This window comes from Chrysemys picta, chromosome 7 (genome assembly GCF_011386835.1).
Source record: "Chrysemys picta bellii isolate R12L10 chromosome 7, ASM1138683v2, whole genome shotgun sequence".
Classification (NCBI taxonomy): Eukaryota; Metazoa; Chordata; order Testudines; family Emydidae; genus Chrysemys; species Chrysemys picta.
In genome coordinates, this window is record NC_088797.1 from 26,160,699 (window position 1) to 26,180,772 (window position 20,074).

A 20,074-nucleotide genomic window follows, 5' to 3' on the forward strand; every position below is an offset into this window, starting at 1 on the left:
ATTTTCAGCCTCTTACCTTACCTTGTATGAAGTTCATGAGCCATATTCTTACAGCTATTAACAGGCGGAGCTTAGGGTTAATTTATGACTCATTTATCCATGTTTATTTTTTCTCATGATTGAGCTTACGTATTTCTGGAGGAAGGCATAGGCCATAACATATTCTATTCTAAAATCTGTTATATACTATGTGTTTTTTCTGAGCTGGAATATTTTGTTTCTCTCATTGCACAAATCTAATACATTCTTCTTATTATTTAAGAAACTAAGGGAAAGATTGCTGTCTTGTCTTCAAGGATGCTTAGGAATGTAAGGGGGAGTAAGACCCTTCCACAACCCTTCCTGACTCCCTGCATCTCCACTGCAGGATTATTTTAATTAATGCCATGGTTGGCACATGCAAATGGCTCCAAAGCATGGATTAAGAGGAAGGAGGAGAGAGAGAAAGAGAGGGAGTAACCATGAAGTCCATGTTTCATCATTTTCACTTTTTGCCAGAAATTACTCTTGTATTATGGTACTCACTGATAATTTAAAAACAGATTGTGTGGTGCTTATAAATAATAGGAAAATGTTGAGTAAATGAGAGGAAGGTCCAGAGACCTGTTATTTGTATGGTTAAATCTCCAGGAGGCAGAGCTAAAGAACTGATTGGAAAATATATTTAATTTGTAGCATTTAAGTCTTTCTTGTTAGGTATTTCTAATATGAATGTTTAGTGACAAGCTTACTTGGATTAAGCAAAGTGTGTTTTAAAACTATATGTCCAAGACTGTTTCTAACATGACAGAATTCAAAGAAACATTGCTAAAAATTGCATTATATAATGTAATACATGTATTCAGCTAAATGGCATGTGAAATATTTGGATCAAGAGAGAGCCCATTCTTTTAATTTGTTGGCACATAGTCTTTTCATGATTTTATGACACCTGCCACAATTTGCAACTGGATGACTATTCAAAGTGTAAATGATTTTTCAACTATCACAAGAAATATTCCTACGTGTTTTCTGATTTATTTAAATGAGAAACAATAGCATTTTTTTATTTTATTTTATCAGGCAGGAAGCACTGCTTGCTGCAATCAGTGAAAAAGATGCAAACATTGCCTTGCTTGAACTGTCTGCTTCAAAGAAGAAGAAGACTCAAGAGGAAGTAATGGCTCTTAAACGAGAGAAAGACAGATTAGTGCATCAGTTAAAACAGCAGGTGGGAGAACATTCATTTTACTCTTCTATTGGGGGCTGCAGCTTGTTGGTATTTTCATTTTCACTGTTTTATTCTAACCTCATACTGAAAGTCTTCAAGCCAAGCCTACCTTGTACCAGCAGCTGTGCAAGGTAGGGTAAGAATAGTGTAAATGTTGCTGTATTATTACTTAATTGATGGCTGTCGTATTTAGATGCATGTTTGCTTGGCTCATGTTATATGCAGCCAACACACTTTCTGTTTTCCCTCTTCCATAAAAGCTGCCACCTTCGTCATCACAAAAGACATCAAAGAGCAGATGCATCGCTTCGAAGCTGTTTAGATATGTGTACATTTGTAGTAAGTAGTTATTTGTTCAGAAGGTTCCATGTTTTCTGAGAGGTTATCTGGAAATCATAATTGTGATTAAAACAAACCCCCAAATTAATAAAAATACTTTTATCTTTGTTATTATAAATACACTGTAGCAGGTGAGTGCTTAGTTACAGGCTCTAGAAATAAATGTTGCTACATGAAAAACTCTGTAAATGTCATTTTATTTTCTACCTTACAAATGAGGAAAATTACCATAGTAAGCAGCATACAGTATCTTGGACATCTCCACTGGTTAATTTCAGTAATGTGAACACACATTGTACGCGGACTACTCTCTGATTTCATCATAGCACTTGTAGGTACCGTAGGCTCAATAGCAAGCCAGTGAGGGAAGGATGCTCAGATAACCTAAGTAGTAACTATCTGTGTCGTGTGTCATGTGAGCATGTTGTCAAACACCTTCTCTCCTTTAGTAATGCTGAGCAAAGAGATGAGAAGGCTGTTTTCAGACCGTGACTGGTAGATAGTGTTGTATTTGGTGTTTTCCTTTGTTTGGTAGTGTCATCATTGAGTTTTGTGATTGTTACCTGAGAAGCAGGAAAATATCACAAGGCAAAGTCATGCTACTCTCTTCAGCCTCTCAAAGTAATCAATCAGTGGGTCATTTCACAGGTGAGCATGCCATGTTAATACTGTAGTTAGACAATGTTATGATTCTTTATTCTGAACCATACATTGCATACTATAGGTTTTCATTCACTCAGCAACAGAAAATTAAGGAAAACCCTTGCTTCTTAGCTAAGTTCCCTATAGCTCTGACCTCAGGCACCTAATCATTATAGCTTTTTCCCACAGGTCTATAGAAATAGGAAACAGCCCCTGAGCATGAACATATCATCCATTTGTGATGCTGACTTCATCACAGACATTGCTGCCAAGTACCTGGGTTCCAGCCATGATGCACATATGTCTCAGGTCAGTCAGCTATTTAGGAGACATTTCAGCCAATACCATATACCCAGTAGATACATCAAGATTTGTACTTTTTCATTCTTTTTACTTATCGATCCCAGGATTTCCCATGCTGCAGCCAAGCAGCATGGATTCAAACAAGGATAGGTTCTTTTTCTTTTCTTTCTTTTTTCTTTATTTTTGTTAGATGATAGCAGATATTTCCTGTGACCACTTCAGATAAGTCCCTTTTTTCCTTCTCCTTCATCTTTCCTGACTGAAGAGTGAAACAATAGAGCACCTTACCTTTACAATGTTCGTCAACGATATTTTTGAAATGCACTCTAGATACCTATACACATATTGGGGTATGTCTCTTCAACTGATTTCTGTGAAAGTTTGCAAAACATCCATAATTTCCTTCAGCCACACTGTAGAAACAGATAGAAGCAAAAAAAAGGAGAAGAGAGTAGCTAGAGAAGCATTATTTTGGATAGTTTAGATTAGAAACCAAGTACTACATGCTACTTCACTATTTATAGCTTTTATACACATTAAATTGATGCCAAAATTACCTTGTTTTATTGTCCTGGACATCTCAAGAAGAAAGACAAAACACGGTGAATGTGGTTTAACTAGGCTGCAACTTTATTAAGTAAAACATCTGGGACTCCTCTGTGTAGGTCATCCTTCCTTCTGTAATCTGTGCAGTCTGGGGGAGGGCTGATATCAGTCCTCATTGCAGGTCACTACTACCCTCTCCTCATGCAAGAGTTAAGGGTATAGGGAAAAGAGGTTGTCTCCTTGCTGTATCGGACATTAGAAACCCTAACCCTGTTCCCCACCTTTTTTAGGAGATGCGTAATCTGCTTCCAATTCTGATTTATCAGGGGAACCAGACCCTATTGAACAATTAACTATGATGGGCATCTGCCAAGTTGTGACATTAATTTTACAACCTAACCTATCTGCCAGGTCCCTGGGTGACTGAGAGGAGAAAAGATGGCAAAACAAAACAATAAAAAAGCCCAACCAAACAAAAAATAAAACCAAAACATCCTGCCCAGACCAATCTGGCAGTGAAGGAAATACTCCTTTCCAGTGCAGAAAGGTGACTAGATAATGCCAAATAGCAAGGCTACAAAAGCCAGTCCTACTCTATTCCCATGTGAGGGAGATATTTCCTCCAAGGCACAGGATGGCATCTCAGGCAGGGGGACAGGCCTGTAAGACCTCCCAGTGGGTGCACAGGAGCAAATAGGCTTACGCTATACTCCTCTGTCTAGCCAATCAGCCAAGGAGCACACCTTCTCAGGCCCACAAGAAGGCGGGGTGCCCATGGGGGGTGGAGAGGAGGTCAGTCCTTGAAGTGGCCAACTTTTTCCCCCCATACTGTCTCAGAGAAAGCCTCCTCATCAGTGAGGCTGCAGTGAAAGTGGTAATGGGGGGAAAGGTTTGCATGAGGACCCACTATCAATAGACTGAAGAGGTGTCGCTGAGAATCTCTTTAGCAGAACAAAGAGTAGACTTTTTTTGTATCACAAAGAGACATCAGTAGGTGATAGCAAATGAGGTTAGAAATGGGTAATTTAAGGGTTCCAGTGCCTCGACTGTCTTTGCTCACAGGGAGTTTTCAGCTTCTGCCTTTTATGGTTCTGTGTTCATTTCCTGTACAAGAATTCAGCCATAGCTTGGGTAGCAAAGAATATGCATGAAACAGATTTATCTCCACATTGTATTGCTGCATGATCTATAATGTTCTGGTTATATCAATTCTTTTGCAGGATATTTCTTCATAATACTCATGCCACACTGGTACTTTCTACTGTGCGCCAGTATAAATAGAAATGTTTCTTTTTTCCCTTCTTTTTTATACCTTCCAATGGGAACCTTTGTGCTGCTCTTCAGGTTTTGGTCTAATGAACGCTAACTTTTTGCTCTTTTCTGTTGAGCCTGCCTCTCATTTTACCTTCCTGTTAGACATATTTTAATATTACTGCTCCAAAAGAGAAAACAATAGTCATGTAATAAAAGCAGAAGCCCTCCCATATCACTTCTAGGTACAGACATGTGGTATGAATCAGGTACCAGGGGATAATTGCCAATCTCCTGTTTAAAACAGAATAGCTGATTTGTAATGATTCCAAAATGATATTATAGTTAGGGTTAGATTGTGTTAACACTTCCATTTACATCTCTGTTTTCAAAGATTAGTAACTTTAGCAAGCAAATAATTTGGTGTTTGAAATTAGATATGCTGGTTCTCTGTCAGGAGGTGGTTTATCTTTTAAAACTATAGAAATTTATTTGGCCTTTTTATGACTAACTTAAGAAAATACTGTTTGAATCAGCTGTTATTTTGAAAGTATCAAATATAGGCAAATTAGCTCAGCCTAAATAAAAACTGTCCTGAAACTTTGCCCAATGTTCAAGATGCACCATTATATATCTCAGACCTGTTTCATTTGTTTTTTGCTTTCATTGCCATATTCTAAGGCTGGGGGGGGGTCTCTTTCTTTCTGTATCACAAACATTCCCTTGCCCTGCTGTTGTCTTCTCCGGTGGCATCCCAGAATGCATAACACATCGGAGAAAGTCAAGTGTGAAGCCCCAAAGTGAACAACATTGTGCACTGGGAGATGTGGAACCTAGCATGCCAGTCTGTTAGACTGTCACTGAAGAATGATTGCAGTATCTCAGAAACTCCTGATGCTACTAGTAGTGAAGGCCACAGTAACGTCTCTCTGGAAACTCCTGTTGCTTTTAATGGAGATGGGAAGTTGAAGTGTCTCGTTTAGGAAATTCCTGTTTTTGATGGGCCACAAAGATCCTAAACTTCCACCAAAGAAATCTGCCCTGGGAGAGGGGAAAACCATAGAGGCTGATAGGAAGAAGGACTGTAATTCCCCCTGCCTTTCCAAGGAATCTTAATAATTGGTATGAGGAGCCCTGGAATAGCCTCCTGAAATCTCAAGTTTTTGGTGGGGGGACATGGGACAGTCCTGTTGATGGGAATGAGATCCCTAGATTCTCTGATAAGGAGAAAATGTGAAGCCTCCCTACTAATACCTCTGCCAGCAGGAGAGAGGGCCAAGGAGTTTCCCCAATATGTTCTGATCCGGGTTAGGCCTATGGAGGTAAAGTATGAGGGAAGGGTCATAGAACTTTGGTGGGGAGACCTCAAAATGTTTAGGGTCTCCTAAAATTCATTTAAAATGTCTAGGTGCTTATCTGGCAGGAACATCTAACCATTTGCAAATTCACCTTCTGCTGCCGAAAACACTATACAGCAGGATCTGGTGACTCCCAGAATGTGTAGTCATATAGGCATCCAAGATCTGCTTCATATTTAAAGAGATATGGGACTGTATGTAGTAGATTTTTATTATTGTGTTTTAACAGTTCAAGAGGTCAACTCTATTAAACTCAGTGGAGTAACCCAATGTATTGAGGTTTCTCATAGAGTTTTATTGTGATTGGATTAACGCCAAAAACCAGATTCTATCACAGTGCTGTAATGCATCACAGATTTACACTGAGATTGAATTGCCTAAATGCAAATGTGTCTGGATTTACCACAGGCTTACCCTGTGATAAACTGCTCTAATTGCTCTGATAGAGTCCTAAAGCATCATGGTGTATTTTGTACTTCAGATGGAAGCAGATTGGCTCTCCACAACACTTCCGCAAGATAGTTTCAAAAGAACATTAAGGGTGTACCACAAACTGATGAAAGCACAAAAATTCCCATGTGATGGAGAAAAGTACCATATGTTTTTCAATAGCTAGGCATAACAGGGCAGCACCTGAACAGCTTTCTTAATCAGCCCCATTGTGCCTACGAGGCCATATGTTATGCTTCCACCTTAACGATGAATTTCCTTCCTTTTGTCAGTCTGTGTCATAACCTTAATGTTATTTAATGGCTTTTATTTTCAATGTGAATTGTGTTATAACAAAGTCAATTCTTAGTAAAAAAAAATTGGAGAAAAATATCTACTTCCCATGTATGACAGGTTAGCCAGCTGCACCCTTTTCTTTTCTTGAAGTTTCATCCATATGTTGTCTTCAGTGCAAGTATTTGTCTGTTTGCAATACTTTAGAAAAGTAAATTTCTATATAACTGCTAATTAGGTCTAGGTTTTTTTTAAAAAAGACATATAGTTGCACACACAAAATGCTTTCAAAATTTTACATACTATTTGCGAACATACTCAATTAAAAAACAAAACCAAGAAAAAAACAACAGATAATTGTACAAGCAAATTGATTATAGTAATTTGCATGTAGAATCATAGAAGATTAGGGTTGGGAGAGACCTCAGAAGGTCATCTAGTCCAACCCTCTTCTCAAAGCAAAACCAACCTCAACTAAATCATCCCAGCCAGGGCTTTGTCAAGCCAGGCCATAAAAACCTCTACGGATAGAGATTCCACCACCTCCCTAGGTAACCCATTCCAGTCCTTCACCACACTCCTCGTGAAATAGTTTTTCCTAATATCCACCTAGACCTCCCCCGCTGCTACTTGAGACCATTGCTCCTTGTTCTGTCATCTCCCACAACTGAGAACAGCCTAGCTCCATCCTCTTTGGAACTCTGCTTCAGGTAGTTGAAGGCTGCTATCAAATCTCCCCTCATTCTCTTCTGCAGACTAAATAAGCCCAGTTCCCTCAGCTTCTCCTCATAAATCATGTGTCCCAGCCTCCTAATCATTTTTGTTGCCCTCCTCTGGACTCTCTCCAATTTGTCCATATCCTTTCTGTAATGGGGGGCCCAAAACTGGACACAATACTCCAGATGTGGCCTCACCAGTGCCCAATAGAGGGGAATAATCAGTTCCCTCGATCTGCTGGCAATGCTCCTACTAATGCAGTCCAATATGCCGTTAGCCTTCTTGGCAACAAGGGCACAGTGTTAACTCATATCCAGCTTCTCGTCCACTGTAATCCACAGGTCCTTTTATGCAGAACTTCTGTTTAGCCAGTCAGTCCCCAGCCTGTAGCAGTGCATGGGATTCTTCCAACCTACGTGCAGGACTCCGCACTTGTCCTTCTTGAATCTCATCAGATTCTTTTGGCCCAATCCTCCAATTTGTCTAGGTCATTCTGGACCCTATCCCTACCCTCCAGAATATCTACTTCTCCCTCCAGCTTAATGTTATCTGCGAACTTGCTGAGAGTGCAATCCATCCCATCATCCAGATCATTAATGAAGATGTTGAACCAATCCCTGGGGCACTCCGCTTGATACCGGCTGCCTACTAGACATCGAGCTATTGATCACTACCTGTTGAGCCCGACAATCTAGCCAGCTTTCTATCCACCTTATAGTCCATTCATCCAATCCATACTTCTTTAACTTGCTGGCAAGAATACTGTGGAAGACTATATCAAAAACTTTGCTAACGTCAAGATATTTCACAGCCACCACTTTCCCCATATCCACAGAGCCAGTTACTCATCCTAGAAGGCAATCAGGTTGGTCAGGCATGACTTGCTCTTGGTGAATCCATGTTGACTGTTCTTGATCACCTTCCTCTCCTTCAAGTGCTTCAAAATTGATTCCTTGAGGACCTGCTCCATGATTTTTCCAGGGACTGAGTTGAGGCTGACCAGTCTGTAGTTCCCTGGATTCTCCTTCCCTTTTTTAAAGATGGGCACTATTTTTGACCCTTTCCAATCATCTGGAACCTCCCCCGATCGCCATGAGTTTTCAGAGATAATGGCCAATGGCTCTGCAATCACAAACGCCAATTCTCTCAGCACCCTCGGATGCATTAGATCCAGCCCCGTGGACTTTTCTAAATAGTCCTTAACCTGTTCTTCACCACTGAGGGCTGCTCACCTCCTCCCCATACATGTACTGTCACACTAATTATGTGTGTGGAATAGGTGGGCCTTATGTGTATAACACCCTCTTTAATGTCTGTTCTAATATTTAATTTAAAAAATGATTTATTTAAGGTTGTGCGATTATTATTATTATTTATTATCATCCTGGCTAGGAGGAAGAGATTAAAACCGATTAAAATTCTAGAACAGTTACATTAAATAAACAAATAAATAAAGCAACCTTGCTAAAATGGATTCCTGTACACTTTCTGAATTATACCTGCTGTCAGAAAGAACTCAGTTTGACTTTCAGATTCCAATTTTATTTTGCAATTAGAAAAACCTATTATTGTTTGTAAATTGAGTAAATTTGCTTTGGAAACTGTTGAAAGCCAATAGACACTGAACTTGCAAAATCTATTTTTCCATACTCACTTTTTAGGTGATAACCATGCTTTAAAATCAAATGATAAAATAAAGGCTTCATTTTAAAAGAAAGATATGTGTGTTGTCTTTTCAAATATCTCTATCAGTTGAATAATATTTTTTTTTAATTGACAAATTTACTAATTTGCTATGAAAGTGTCTGGCAGTTGGCAAAGCAAATCATAAGTGCAGGATAAACTAAAAGTAAATAAAACAAAGTATAGAATATTTATGTTTAGAGGATCCATTGCAAATTTCACATCTTTGGTGCTTTTTAAATATATAGGGCTAAATTATGGCTCTTAGAGCCATGTCGTGGGCTGTCTCTCTGACTAGTCAAAGTACTCCAATGGTAGTGCAGACTTAATGCTTCCAAGCGTACTGACTCAGCATCAGGAGTTGCTAGACCTGTACAAAAATGGAGCATTTCCCATGCTAGGCAGTGAATAGAATGGAGTGAAGCAATAGCGTGTCATGTCTCCTTTCACTCAAGAAGCACAACCAACACCCTAAATACTTTAAATAAACTAAGTATTTGCATAAACCAATGAGAATATTACAACACATTGTAAATCTCTGGACTTACATTAATGGAGACACATATTGAGTATCAAGATATTATTTTATGCCTGAACTTGTCATAAAATGTGTAATACACACACAGAATCCTTCTGAGATATTCCATTTAAAAGACCAGTGAATGTCTATGTTGCAGAAAATGTATTTGTTTATGATAAGTCTCTCTGTATTGTGTCATTTTGATAACTGTAGGTATGTTACTTAACTTCTCTGTGTCACAATTTACCCATCTGCAGAAACAGCGATAATAATGTTCACCCATGTGGTGCACTTTGAGATCTTTGGCTGACAGATGCCACCATTTAAGTGTAAAGAATTATAGATAGTTATTATAGAGCTGAAACCAAATATTTGTTATGTAGGGGTTTAAATCAAAGTGAAGCACAGTGAAACACCAGCAACTGAACAGATAGGAGCGTTCTGATTGTTTTACTTGTGTATACTAAAGTTGAACGCTTGATAGGCCTCAATGTTTGTGTGAGGTTTAAAAGAGCTTTCAGAAATAAAGTATTAACCCACCACTAGGGCTGTGGTTGACTGATTGTATAATATGTCTAATCATCCTAGCAAGGATTCCTTTTGAGTATTCAGAGATAGTTATTGTTAGTGACATTTGTACAATGATGCAACCCTTCATGAAATAATTAACCTAAAGCCCATTATTAAAAAAATCTCAAGGGATTTTTTTTAAGAACAGAAGATATTCAGTGTTCTTGATTTATCCTGAACTCAGATACTGTGAGTAAATTTCCCAGTTGTCTCTTTACACTTTTGGGATGTTCAGCCAAAAATGTAAGTGGAATTGGCCACATTGAGAGGTTTTCCAACTCCTTGAGAGCATTTTATTCTTCTTCTCCAAACAAGAAATTAGAAACCTTTCCAACATTTTTGAGACTGCAGGTGTACGGGATATTTTGGCCAGAGGCAAAACTGGTGTTTGGCAGTGTTCTCTAACCTATTAGTTCATTGTTTCATATTTCAGCACATGAACATATTGCTGATGGAATAAACAGTGTGAGAACCAATCAAGGAACTTGTAATATCGCAACAACGTTAACCGCTAGCAATGTTTTCTCTTTCAAGCAATCCATAGAAGTATTTCTTACTACGAGCTAGAGTGGGTATATGTGCAAATAGTGTTTACAGCAATACCAGAGAAAAATGAAAATGAAAGAAATATATTGCATTATACAGCTTAAGTACATAAAAAATAGTGTTAATGTGACATTAAGGGGCTGAAATCAAGAACTCAAGTCAGGAAATTCCATAAATTAGGGTTTTTCTTGCAACATTCATTCAGCTATATTGCGTACATCCTGTATATTTTATTATATATATTAGAAATATAAATAGTAATAGTATATTTATATTTAACAAGGAAAACAGGAATAGAAATTGCTACATATGTGTGATGTGACCAAGTTAGTGTTGCAGCTCAAAACATAATTTTTTGGAATTTCAGACTACTGGGTTCTGCATTTTGCAACTTTAATGGTACATTAATGCTACCTCATTGGATTCAATTTTCCTAATTTTTAAGGAATGAGGGGACAAAATATCTAGTGTTCCTTTCTTACATCCTCTGCAGAGATCACCAGCTGAAATCTTACCCCGCTTTATTACTTTCAAGCAGAATGTACTTTTGTGTACTCGCTATAAAATTTGACCCTTAATGACTTTTTTGCCTCAGTTTCCTCATCAGTCAAATGGAGACAGCAAGACTTAATTATGTCACAGAGTTGTTGATAAATTAAATTAATGTGTGTAAAGTTCTTTAAGTTCCTCAGGTGGAAGATGTTATAGAAATGAAAAGCATTACTACTATTAGTATCATCATCCCAGATCTTTATTAGAGGAGGACTTGGCAGAGTGCTGGACCCTATTCTCCATAATTTTTCATCAGGGGCTTGTAAGGAAATGCATATATATGCTATAATTTTTCATTTCTTTTGAAAGTGATGTAATTCTTATTTTAAAGTGGTTGAAATTTTTGTGAACAATGGCCAACTCTTCCTCGCCTCAACTAAGCATATTTCCTGAAAGAAACTGACTCTTAAGTATTTTTCTCACAAAAAAAGTTTAAATAACGTTAGTTATGACACAAGCTAACAAAATCAAAGACATTTAGCAATACCCTGGGGTGAATGTTCAGAACAGTGTATAGTGTGTGGATTTAATCAACCAACAACTTCACTGGGAGTTATATTGTCCAATTCTACTCTCACCAAGTCTGTTGATGTTTTGCTGCTGACTCCATTCTGTCGGGACAGGAGGGGTTTCCAAGTGAACTGGTATTCTTGGTCATAATTATATACACATCTGAGACCTTTGTAATGCCAGGATACAATGTTGAAAGTTAAGGATCAAAGTCCATATTTGCAACCAGCCTCCCCAGTTGCAGGCATATCTGTTCACTGTGCTGGAAAACAAGAACTGAATGTGGAAATCAGTATTTGCAGTATTTACTCTACCATCTCTAGTCTTTCTGTCATAGTAACAGTATCTTATATTATGAAAACTTCAAGATGTGTATTACTAACTGAAGCAACTACTTGATGTTATGCCTGTAACCTTTATTCTCCCTTCCACTTATGTTTGTCACTATCTTTCATAATAGTGGCCTTAATTCAGCAGTCTTTAAGCCTTTAAGCACATAACTCCCACAAACTTACTTTCTAATATTTTTTTATTTTTCTCAGTCATGAAGTTTACTTGTCACTAATGTTGTTCAGTTTCCAGTGTGCACAATATTTTACTTTGTTTTATTATGGTAGGCTTGTTTTAAATAATGTGCAAATCTTTGTAATATATTAGTTCATCACGTAAATCAATCCTAGAATACAAGTTCATGGTTAGATCGTGTTTCGTGGTAACGCTAGTTACTCCAGAAGAGGTATTTAGGGACAGGGCTGTGTTGAGAGAATATCTGCTACACCTACTCAAGAGATGTAGCAAGGGTAGCCCTCCTCACAATCTCCCCAGCACCTTTGGAAGTTTTATATTTTAAAAGGCATAATAGCTCCAGATGCACCTGCTTGGGTGTTGTGCTTCTTTCCCTCTTATGTTCCACTCAAGCTCAGGAGTCATGATTGAGCCTTTTTACCAAATGTTCCACTGAGATGAAAAAAAAGCTGTTTTTTTTTTCTTGCCTGGCATAGAAACTGTGATGGGTGGGCCTTGTAGGAATTGTGGACCTGGTATGGTAGCCAACACACATTGTTTCTAGTCAGTCCTCCTTTAAAACGGATCACCACCTTCTCAGCATTGTCCTTATTGAGGGTCCTAAATCCTTGATGAGCCATAGAGATGTCTAGTGCAGGGGTCGGCAACCTTTCAGAAGTGGTGTGCCGAGTCTTCATTTATTCACTGTAATTTAAGGTTTCGTATGCCAGTAATACATGTTAACGTTTTTAGATGGTCTCTTTCTATAAGTCTATAATATATAACTAACTATTGTTGTATGTAAAGTAAATAAGGTTTTTAAAATGTTTAAGAAGCTTCATTTAAAATTAAATTATAATGCAGAGCCCCCCGGACCGGTGGCCAGGACCCAGGCAGTGTGAGTGCCACTGAAAATCAGCTCATGTGCCGCCTTCAGCACGCGTGCCATAGTTTGCCTACCCCTGGTTTAGTGATACTCTTTTTCATTGGTGATCTTCTCAGTTTAAACTTGTGCTATAACTTCTGTAAAACCACAGAAGCCACAATTAACTTTGTTCAAGCAAGTATTTCAAAATTAATTGAGGTTTAATGTATGGTTCTCTGGGCTAGCCAAAAGGCTGCTGTTTAGGCAATCGACTGAAACTGGGGAGATGTAGCTTTTGGTTTGGCTGGAAGGATTGGGAAAGGATGTTACAAGTCCCAAGTGTTACCATTTTTGCCCTGAAAATGGAAAATGTTTGCATTATATTAAAAAAATCATGAATCTCCATTAAAATATATTTTTCTCCACAAGGCATTTATGAAGCATAAATGGAGAAATTCATTCAGGTCTATTATTAAGTTTTCAACTATGATAAAGCTTAATGAAGGCAGGCTGTACTTTAGGTAGTGTCTATTTGATCTTATACGCAGAACTAATGACTAGTCATTCAAAGTATATTGTAAATTAATGGGTCTCAAATTTAGCTACCCCTATTATACATTTAGTTTTAAAATGTTCCTGTGATATTGGACCAATCACGTCTGCAAACAAGAACTGGTAATAGATAGAGTGCCTTAACAAAAAAAGCCAAGCAGTGTTGTGATGTCTCTTTGCTCTCTCTCTGCTACTCATCTCTATTCTAATAAGCCAGCAATGGGTTGAAATTGATATTTCCTTTCTCAATTGTTTCTTGTCTACTAAGGAAAAAATCCAGTACTTTCCACTTGAATTGTATACTTTACATGGTGCAAGTAGGAGAGCTGAACCCAAAAATGAAACAGCAAAAATTAAGTGTATCATTCAGATTTTACAAGACAGGGGAAGACAATTGGTACTATTAGCCATATAGTTGCAGCATTAAAGGTCTTGGTTTGCTACTGTAGCTTCCGATTCATGTCTGTTTTTAAATAATTATTGTGGGGAATTATCCTGTTAAAGAGTTATTTCCTGTCATTGTAAAATATCAAAAAGAGACCTACCGTCTTATATTGCTTGTCTGCTTTTAGTAGGACCTGGCCTGAAATGTCCCCAGGCAGCTTCTATTCCAGAGCTTTAATTATGCTTTTTAACCTACTTCTTTGTGTCTGTGTTCTTACATACTTCTTTGTAATTACAAGTTTAGTAGTGGGACTCAGACAAATACTTTTAGCGTGACTTTAACCTATACATTACTGACTATGCTGTATTATTACAAGATATTTCCTGTGCTTTGAGTCATGCTGTTAATTCACAGAACTTGAAAAGGTTTAGAAGACGCAAGCTGCAAATGTAGTGAACCACAACAGAAAAATCAAATGGACCATGTTCAGATCAGAATAACTTTATTCAGTCACAAATGCCATGAAAGTTGAAATTTGGCCTCAGTACTTCAGATAAGTATTTGCCTGGCACTTGGAATCGCAGTCTGTCTCAGTCTGCCAAGTTTCTAATATCCCAGCTGGTGTTTGTGACAGGACTATTACCCTTCAGCATTTAAAAGAGAGAGACTTATTAGGCACTCTGTCTTGTCTCAGGATAAGTCAGTCACATTTTGGAATATTGCATGGCGACAGGTGTCACAGCTGTTAATATCAGTTAAATAGTATTTTATGCAAAGCTTGTCTGCCACTGGTCAGCTATTTAAATGATCAAATCAAAGTCTCTGACAGAGTCCACTGGGGGGCAGAGGGAGGGAGGAAACCAATCCCACCTACTTTCCATTCATCATTTCTAGCAATCTTGAATGGAGAGATTGTGCCTAACTTGCTTTCAGGTGGTTAGGCAGACAGACTGCTTTGCTCGAAGGTTTATTTATGCCATCCAGGCCTCATGCCATGTACTTCCCCCAGGATCCTTTCTGCATCACGTACTTACTCTTTGAGCTCTACCCCATGACATACCTTGGTTTAACTTTCAAATTAGCAGTCAACTTTAAAAAAAAATCTGCAAACTGTTCCATCACTTTTAAAACAGCTAATTATTGTGGGCTCATTCTGCTTATATTTCCTTGAATTTTTCTTGCATGATAAATTGAACTTCCATTTCTGGTACAGAATCTGCCAACATTTTTCGCTCCTAAAATATTACTACACAGTTAATCAGGGATCTAATTTGGGTCTCCATTGCAGCTGTGTGAGACCTTGGATGAAGGTTGGCCTTTAAGAGAACTAAGGTATTCCTTACAATTATTCCTTACTCCTATTCTCAGGCACTTTGGACCTTGATGACAGAAATTTCTGCTCAAGCACACATCCACCAATGATTGGGCTCTACTAAGCTGACTAGATAGCAAGTGTGAAAAATCGGGACAGGGGGTGGGGCATAATAGGTGCCTGTGTAAGAAAAAGTCCCAAATATCAGGACTGTCCCTATAAAATCAGGACATAGAATCACAGAATCATAGAATATCAGGGTTGGAAGGGACCTCAAGAGGTCATCTAGTCCAACCCCCTGCTCAAAGCAGGACCAATTCCCAACTAAATCATCCCAGCCAGGGCTTTGTCAAGCCGGGCCATAAAAACCTCCAAGGAAGGAGACTCCACCACCTCCCTAGGTAACGCATTCCAGTACTTCACCACCCTCCTAGTGAAATAGTTTTTCCTAATATCCAACCTGGACCTCCCCCACTGCAACTTGAGACTATTGCTCCTTGTTCTGTCATCTGCCACCACTGAGAACAGCCGAGCTCCATCCTCTTTGGAACCCCCCTTCAGGTAGTTGAAAGCTGCTATCAAATCCCCCCTCATTCTTCTCTTCTGGAGACTAAACAATCCCAGTTCCCTCAGCCTCTCCTCATAAGTCATGTGCTCCAGACCCCTAATCATTTTTGTTGCCCTCCGCTGGACTCTTTCCAATTTTTCCACATCCTTCTTGTAGTGTGGGGCCCAAAACTGGACACAGTATTCTAGATGAGGCCTCACCTATGTCAAATAAAGGGGAACGATCACGTTCCTCGATCTGCTGGCAATGCCCCTAATTATACAGCCCAAAATGCTGTTAGCCTTCTTGGCAACAAGAGCACACTGTTGATTCATATCCAGCTTCTCGTCCACTGTGACCCCTAGGTCCTTTTCTGCAGAACTGCTACCTAGACATTCGGTCCCTAGTCTGTAGCAGTGCATGGGATTCTTCCATCCTAAGTGCAGGACTCTGCACTTGTCCTTGTTGAACCTCATCAGGGGTTTTTTGGCCCAATCCTCTAATTTGTCTAGGTCCCTCTGTATCCGATCCCAACCCTCTAGTGTATCTACTACGCCTCCTAGTTTAGTGTCATCTGCAAACTTGCTGAGAGTGCAGTCCACACCATCCTCCAGATCATTAATAAAGATATTAAACAAAACCGGCCCCAGGACCGACCCTTGGGGCACTCCGCTTGAAACCGGCTGTCAGCTAGACATGGAGCCATTGATCACTACCCGTTGAGCCCGATGATCTAGCCAGCTTTCTATCCACCTTACAGTCCATTCATCCAGCCCATACTTCTTTAACTTGGCGGCAAGAATACTGTGGGAGACCGTATCAAAAGCTTTGCTAAAGTCAAGGAATAACACATCCACTGCTTTCCCCTCATCCACAGAGCCAGTTATCTCATCATAGAAGGCAATTAGGTTAGTTAGGCATGACTTCCCCTTGGTGAATCCATGATGACTGTTCCTGATCACTTTCCTCTCCTCTAAGTGTTTCATAATTGATCATGGACCTGCTCCATGATTTTTCCAGGGACTGAGGTGAGGCTGACCGGCCTGTAGTTCCCCGGATCCTCCTCCTTCCCTTTTTTAAAGATGGGCACTACATTAGCCTTTTTCCAGTCATCCGGGACCTCCCCCGATCACCATGAGTTTTCAAAAATAATGGCTAATGGCTCTGCAATCTCATCCGCCAACTCCTTTAGCACCCTCGGATGCAGCGCATCCGGCCCCATGGACTTGTGCACGTCCAGTTTTTCTAAATAGTCCCGAACCACTTCTTTCTCCACAGAGGGCTGGTCACCTTCTCCCCATATTGTGCTGCCCAGTGCAGCAGTCTGGGAGCTGACCTTGTTCGTGAAGACAGAGGCAAAAAAAGCATTGAGTACATTAGCTTTTTCCACATCCTCGGTCACTAGGTTGCCTCCCTCATTCAGTAAGGGGCCCACACTTTCCTTGACTTGCTTCCTTGACATCTGGTCACCCTACACTCTACTAAGTTTTCTACCAATTGTCCACGTTAGTGGACCCTCTAGATATCATGCAGACTCTGTTTAATATAGACTGGGATATGGATGGAAGGAAAAGAACATAGAATTTGTCTGTTCCTATAGACCAAAGCACCATGGATTCCTACACTTCAGAAATGTAAAAGAACATTTCTAATTCTTATATCCATGCTCAGAATACTTTGCCAACTGCAGTCAAAGTTAATTGTTTCTCAAGTCACAGCACAGGAATTGGAAGTAGGATAGCCAAACCCGTCTTCAATAAAATGGCATGCCTCTGCATCTATCTTGACCAGCACACTTCTCATCAGAAATCATCTATTGCATGAGTAAGAGAAACAGCACCCTTATTATTCAGTCTGGAGTTAGAACTCTGAAAACAAAAAAACCCTCTCAAATTTATTATACCTGCAGTGCTTTATGCTATATTCCAAGATTTAAAAACTATGTTAAAATGAAGTTAAGGTTGAGGGTACATATCAGTAACTTAAAGGTAAGAAAACATTACAGAGATGTTATAATTATCCCAAACCATTAATTACAAACCCAGGAAATTCAGAGGCATTTAAAAGAAATCCAGACATGTTAAAGTTTCAGAGTAGCAGCTGTGTTAGTCTGTATCGGCAAAAAGAACAGGAGTACTTGTGGCACCTTAGAGACTAACAAATTTATTTGAGCATAAGCTTTCGTGGGGTACAGCCCACTTCATCGGATGCATAGAATGGAACATACTGGAGATCTTGAAGGTGTTTGTCTGAGGGATTGGAGCAAATGCAGTTGTATCTTAGAGCTTGGCTGTAGACAATGGATCGTGTGGTGTGTCCTGGATGGAAGCTGGAGGCATGTAGGTAAGTATAGCGGTCAGAAGGTTTACGGTATAGGGTGGTGTTTATGTGACCATCGCTTATTAGCACAGTAGTGTCTAGGAAATGGATCGCTTGTGTGGATTGGTCTAGGCTGAGGTTGATGGTGGGATAGAAATTGTTGAAATCATGGTGGAATTCCTCAAGGGCTTCTTTTCCATGGGTCCAGATGATGAAGATGTCATCAATGTAGCGCAAGTAGAGTAGGGGTGTTAGGGGATGAGAGCTAAGGAAGCATTGTTCTAGTCACCCAGACAAACTTAACTCTGCCCTGTAGTGATGCCATCCAATAACCATAAGCTCATGATTAAGGCATTTTTGCATTTGTGATCCCAGACTAAATAAAAATGATTTTCAAAGAAACGTTTAAATATTCCCTCCCATAATAATTACAGCATCCCTGACATCTTTTATTTGCCCTTCTGCTGTTGAGCTGTATTCACTACCTTATCTTCATCTTAACATAGCTTTTATCTTGGAATTTTCTTCTTTATAAAAAAATTATTAAAAATATAATACATGAGCAATAAATAAGAAACCCAGAGAATAATACTTCTAATTATGTCAAGATACGTAGTATGAGCCTTACATCTTACATAGAGACCAGCAAGCTCTACAGGAGAGGGGGGGATCATAGTCCCTGCACCTCAATGTCTCTGAAATGTAATGACTCCCTTTATATTACTGCCTCAGTTTTCCCGACACATCTGCCTCAGTGTGCGATTGGGGGCCTTTCAAGCACTGATATCCAAGTTAATATACAGCTACAGAACCTCGAAAGAACAGTGACAAATGGGCCAAATAAACTACCAGTGAAAAGTCTTGACATGTGACCAGTCCATCTCATTGCAACCCTATAGAATTGTTGCATGTAAATTAGCTACAGATGAACGATGGTGATTGGTTGAATTACTTCTGTTACAATAGCACCACTTAAGAGTTATGTGAGATGACCTGATGTCTGTAGCCTGTATAAGCATAACAATTAAATAGAACAATAATTAACAATAAACATTAATAAATTGGCTTATCTCCCCAAAATGTCAGTTCTTCGACCTTTTGAATCTCATGATGCCTTTCATAGATCTACGTTGAGATTTTTTAAAGCTAACTAGAAGATTTGGACACATATCACTCATTCATTTTCATCAGCTTTTTTTATTTTCAAATCTCCTAGTCAGCTACCCTTGCAAATCTTAATCCTGGTGTTTTGGGGCTAATGTTCATTTTTGGCTCCTGTTAAAAATGTTCTTAGGGTAATTCAGTGCTTGATTCCATGGATATTATAATATTCTTAGCCCACACCATTAGGCAATCCTTTCTCTTGACGAGGGAGGAATTGCCACGTTCAGTTCAAGGAAGTCCCTTTGGCAGAGTTATTTTCCGAAGGGCTACTGCTGATGGCATTTTATAGATTAAGGTTTGATTCTGAGTCATTTGTTGATCCAAGGAGTATGTTGTTATAAAGAGGGAAAAAAATCAACAGTTTAGAATTGAAAGATGTCTTAAAAGATTTTTCATAGCTTTTCAAGGGTATCTGTGTTGCTTTAGCCAAGGTACATTCACAAGCAACGAATCCACACTCAAAGAATCCATAACTACAATTGGAAGGTTAAACAAAAAAATTACCAAAGCCACAAGACTCAGCTTAACTCATGCAGAAGGGACCCTGCTTAAGTGTCATATCTAGCTGGTAAATTAAACCTAGTATTTGATTGTTGCAATGACAGAGCACTTATCTGGGGAGACGGAGCTCTCTAATCAGTGATAATATATTCAAAATTAAATGGTTCAGGATCTGAAAATAAATGGCAGTTAGGTTGAACATGTTTGCAGGGCCTGTCAAACTGGCATTTGAACTTACCAATTTTGATTCCAGAAACTCACAAGACTAAATGGTAAGCAAGCAGCAAAGTAGAACAAATAAGTAGAAACTTGCCAAAAAGTAAAATAAAAGAAATTGGACTTCTGTTTTGCCAAACTTTTGGAAGCTCAGGCTCTGCAGACACCATCTTAAATGCTATTCTATTGCCACTTCACTAATCCTTAGAAGTCACCATAATGTTCATTTAAAAAGTCAT

General features: G+C 39.1%; 1 protein-coding gene across 3 annotated transcripts in view; it reads left to right on the plus strand.

Moving 5' to 3' along the window:
• ERC2 (ELKS/RAB6-interacting/CAST family member 2) overlaps nucleotides 1-20,074 on the plus strand; it is an 836,521-nt gene that overhangs the window by 621,233 nt on the left and 195,214 nt on the right. For 2 of the 3 annotated variants that reach the window (XM_065550998.1, XM_065550997.1), the window contains exons 18-19: nucleotides 1,063-1,210; nucleotides 2,381-2,500. In XM_065550998.1, coding sequence (XP_065407070.1) covers nucleotides 1,063-1,210; nucleotides 2,381-2,500 — 268 coding nt within the window. The remainder of the gene's footprint in view (nucleotides 1-1,062; nucleotides 1,211-2,380; nucleotides 2,501-20,074) is intronic. The other variant, XM_065550999.1, reaches the window with a different exon arrangement.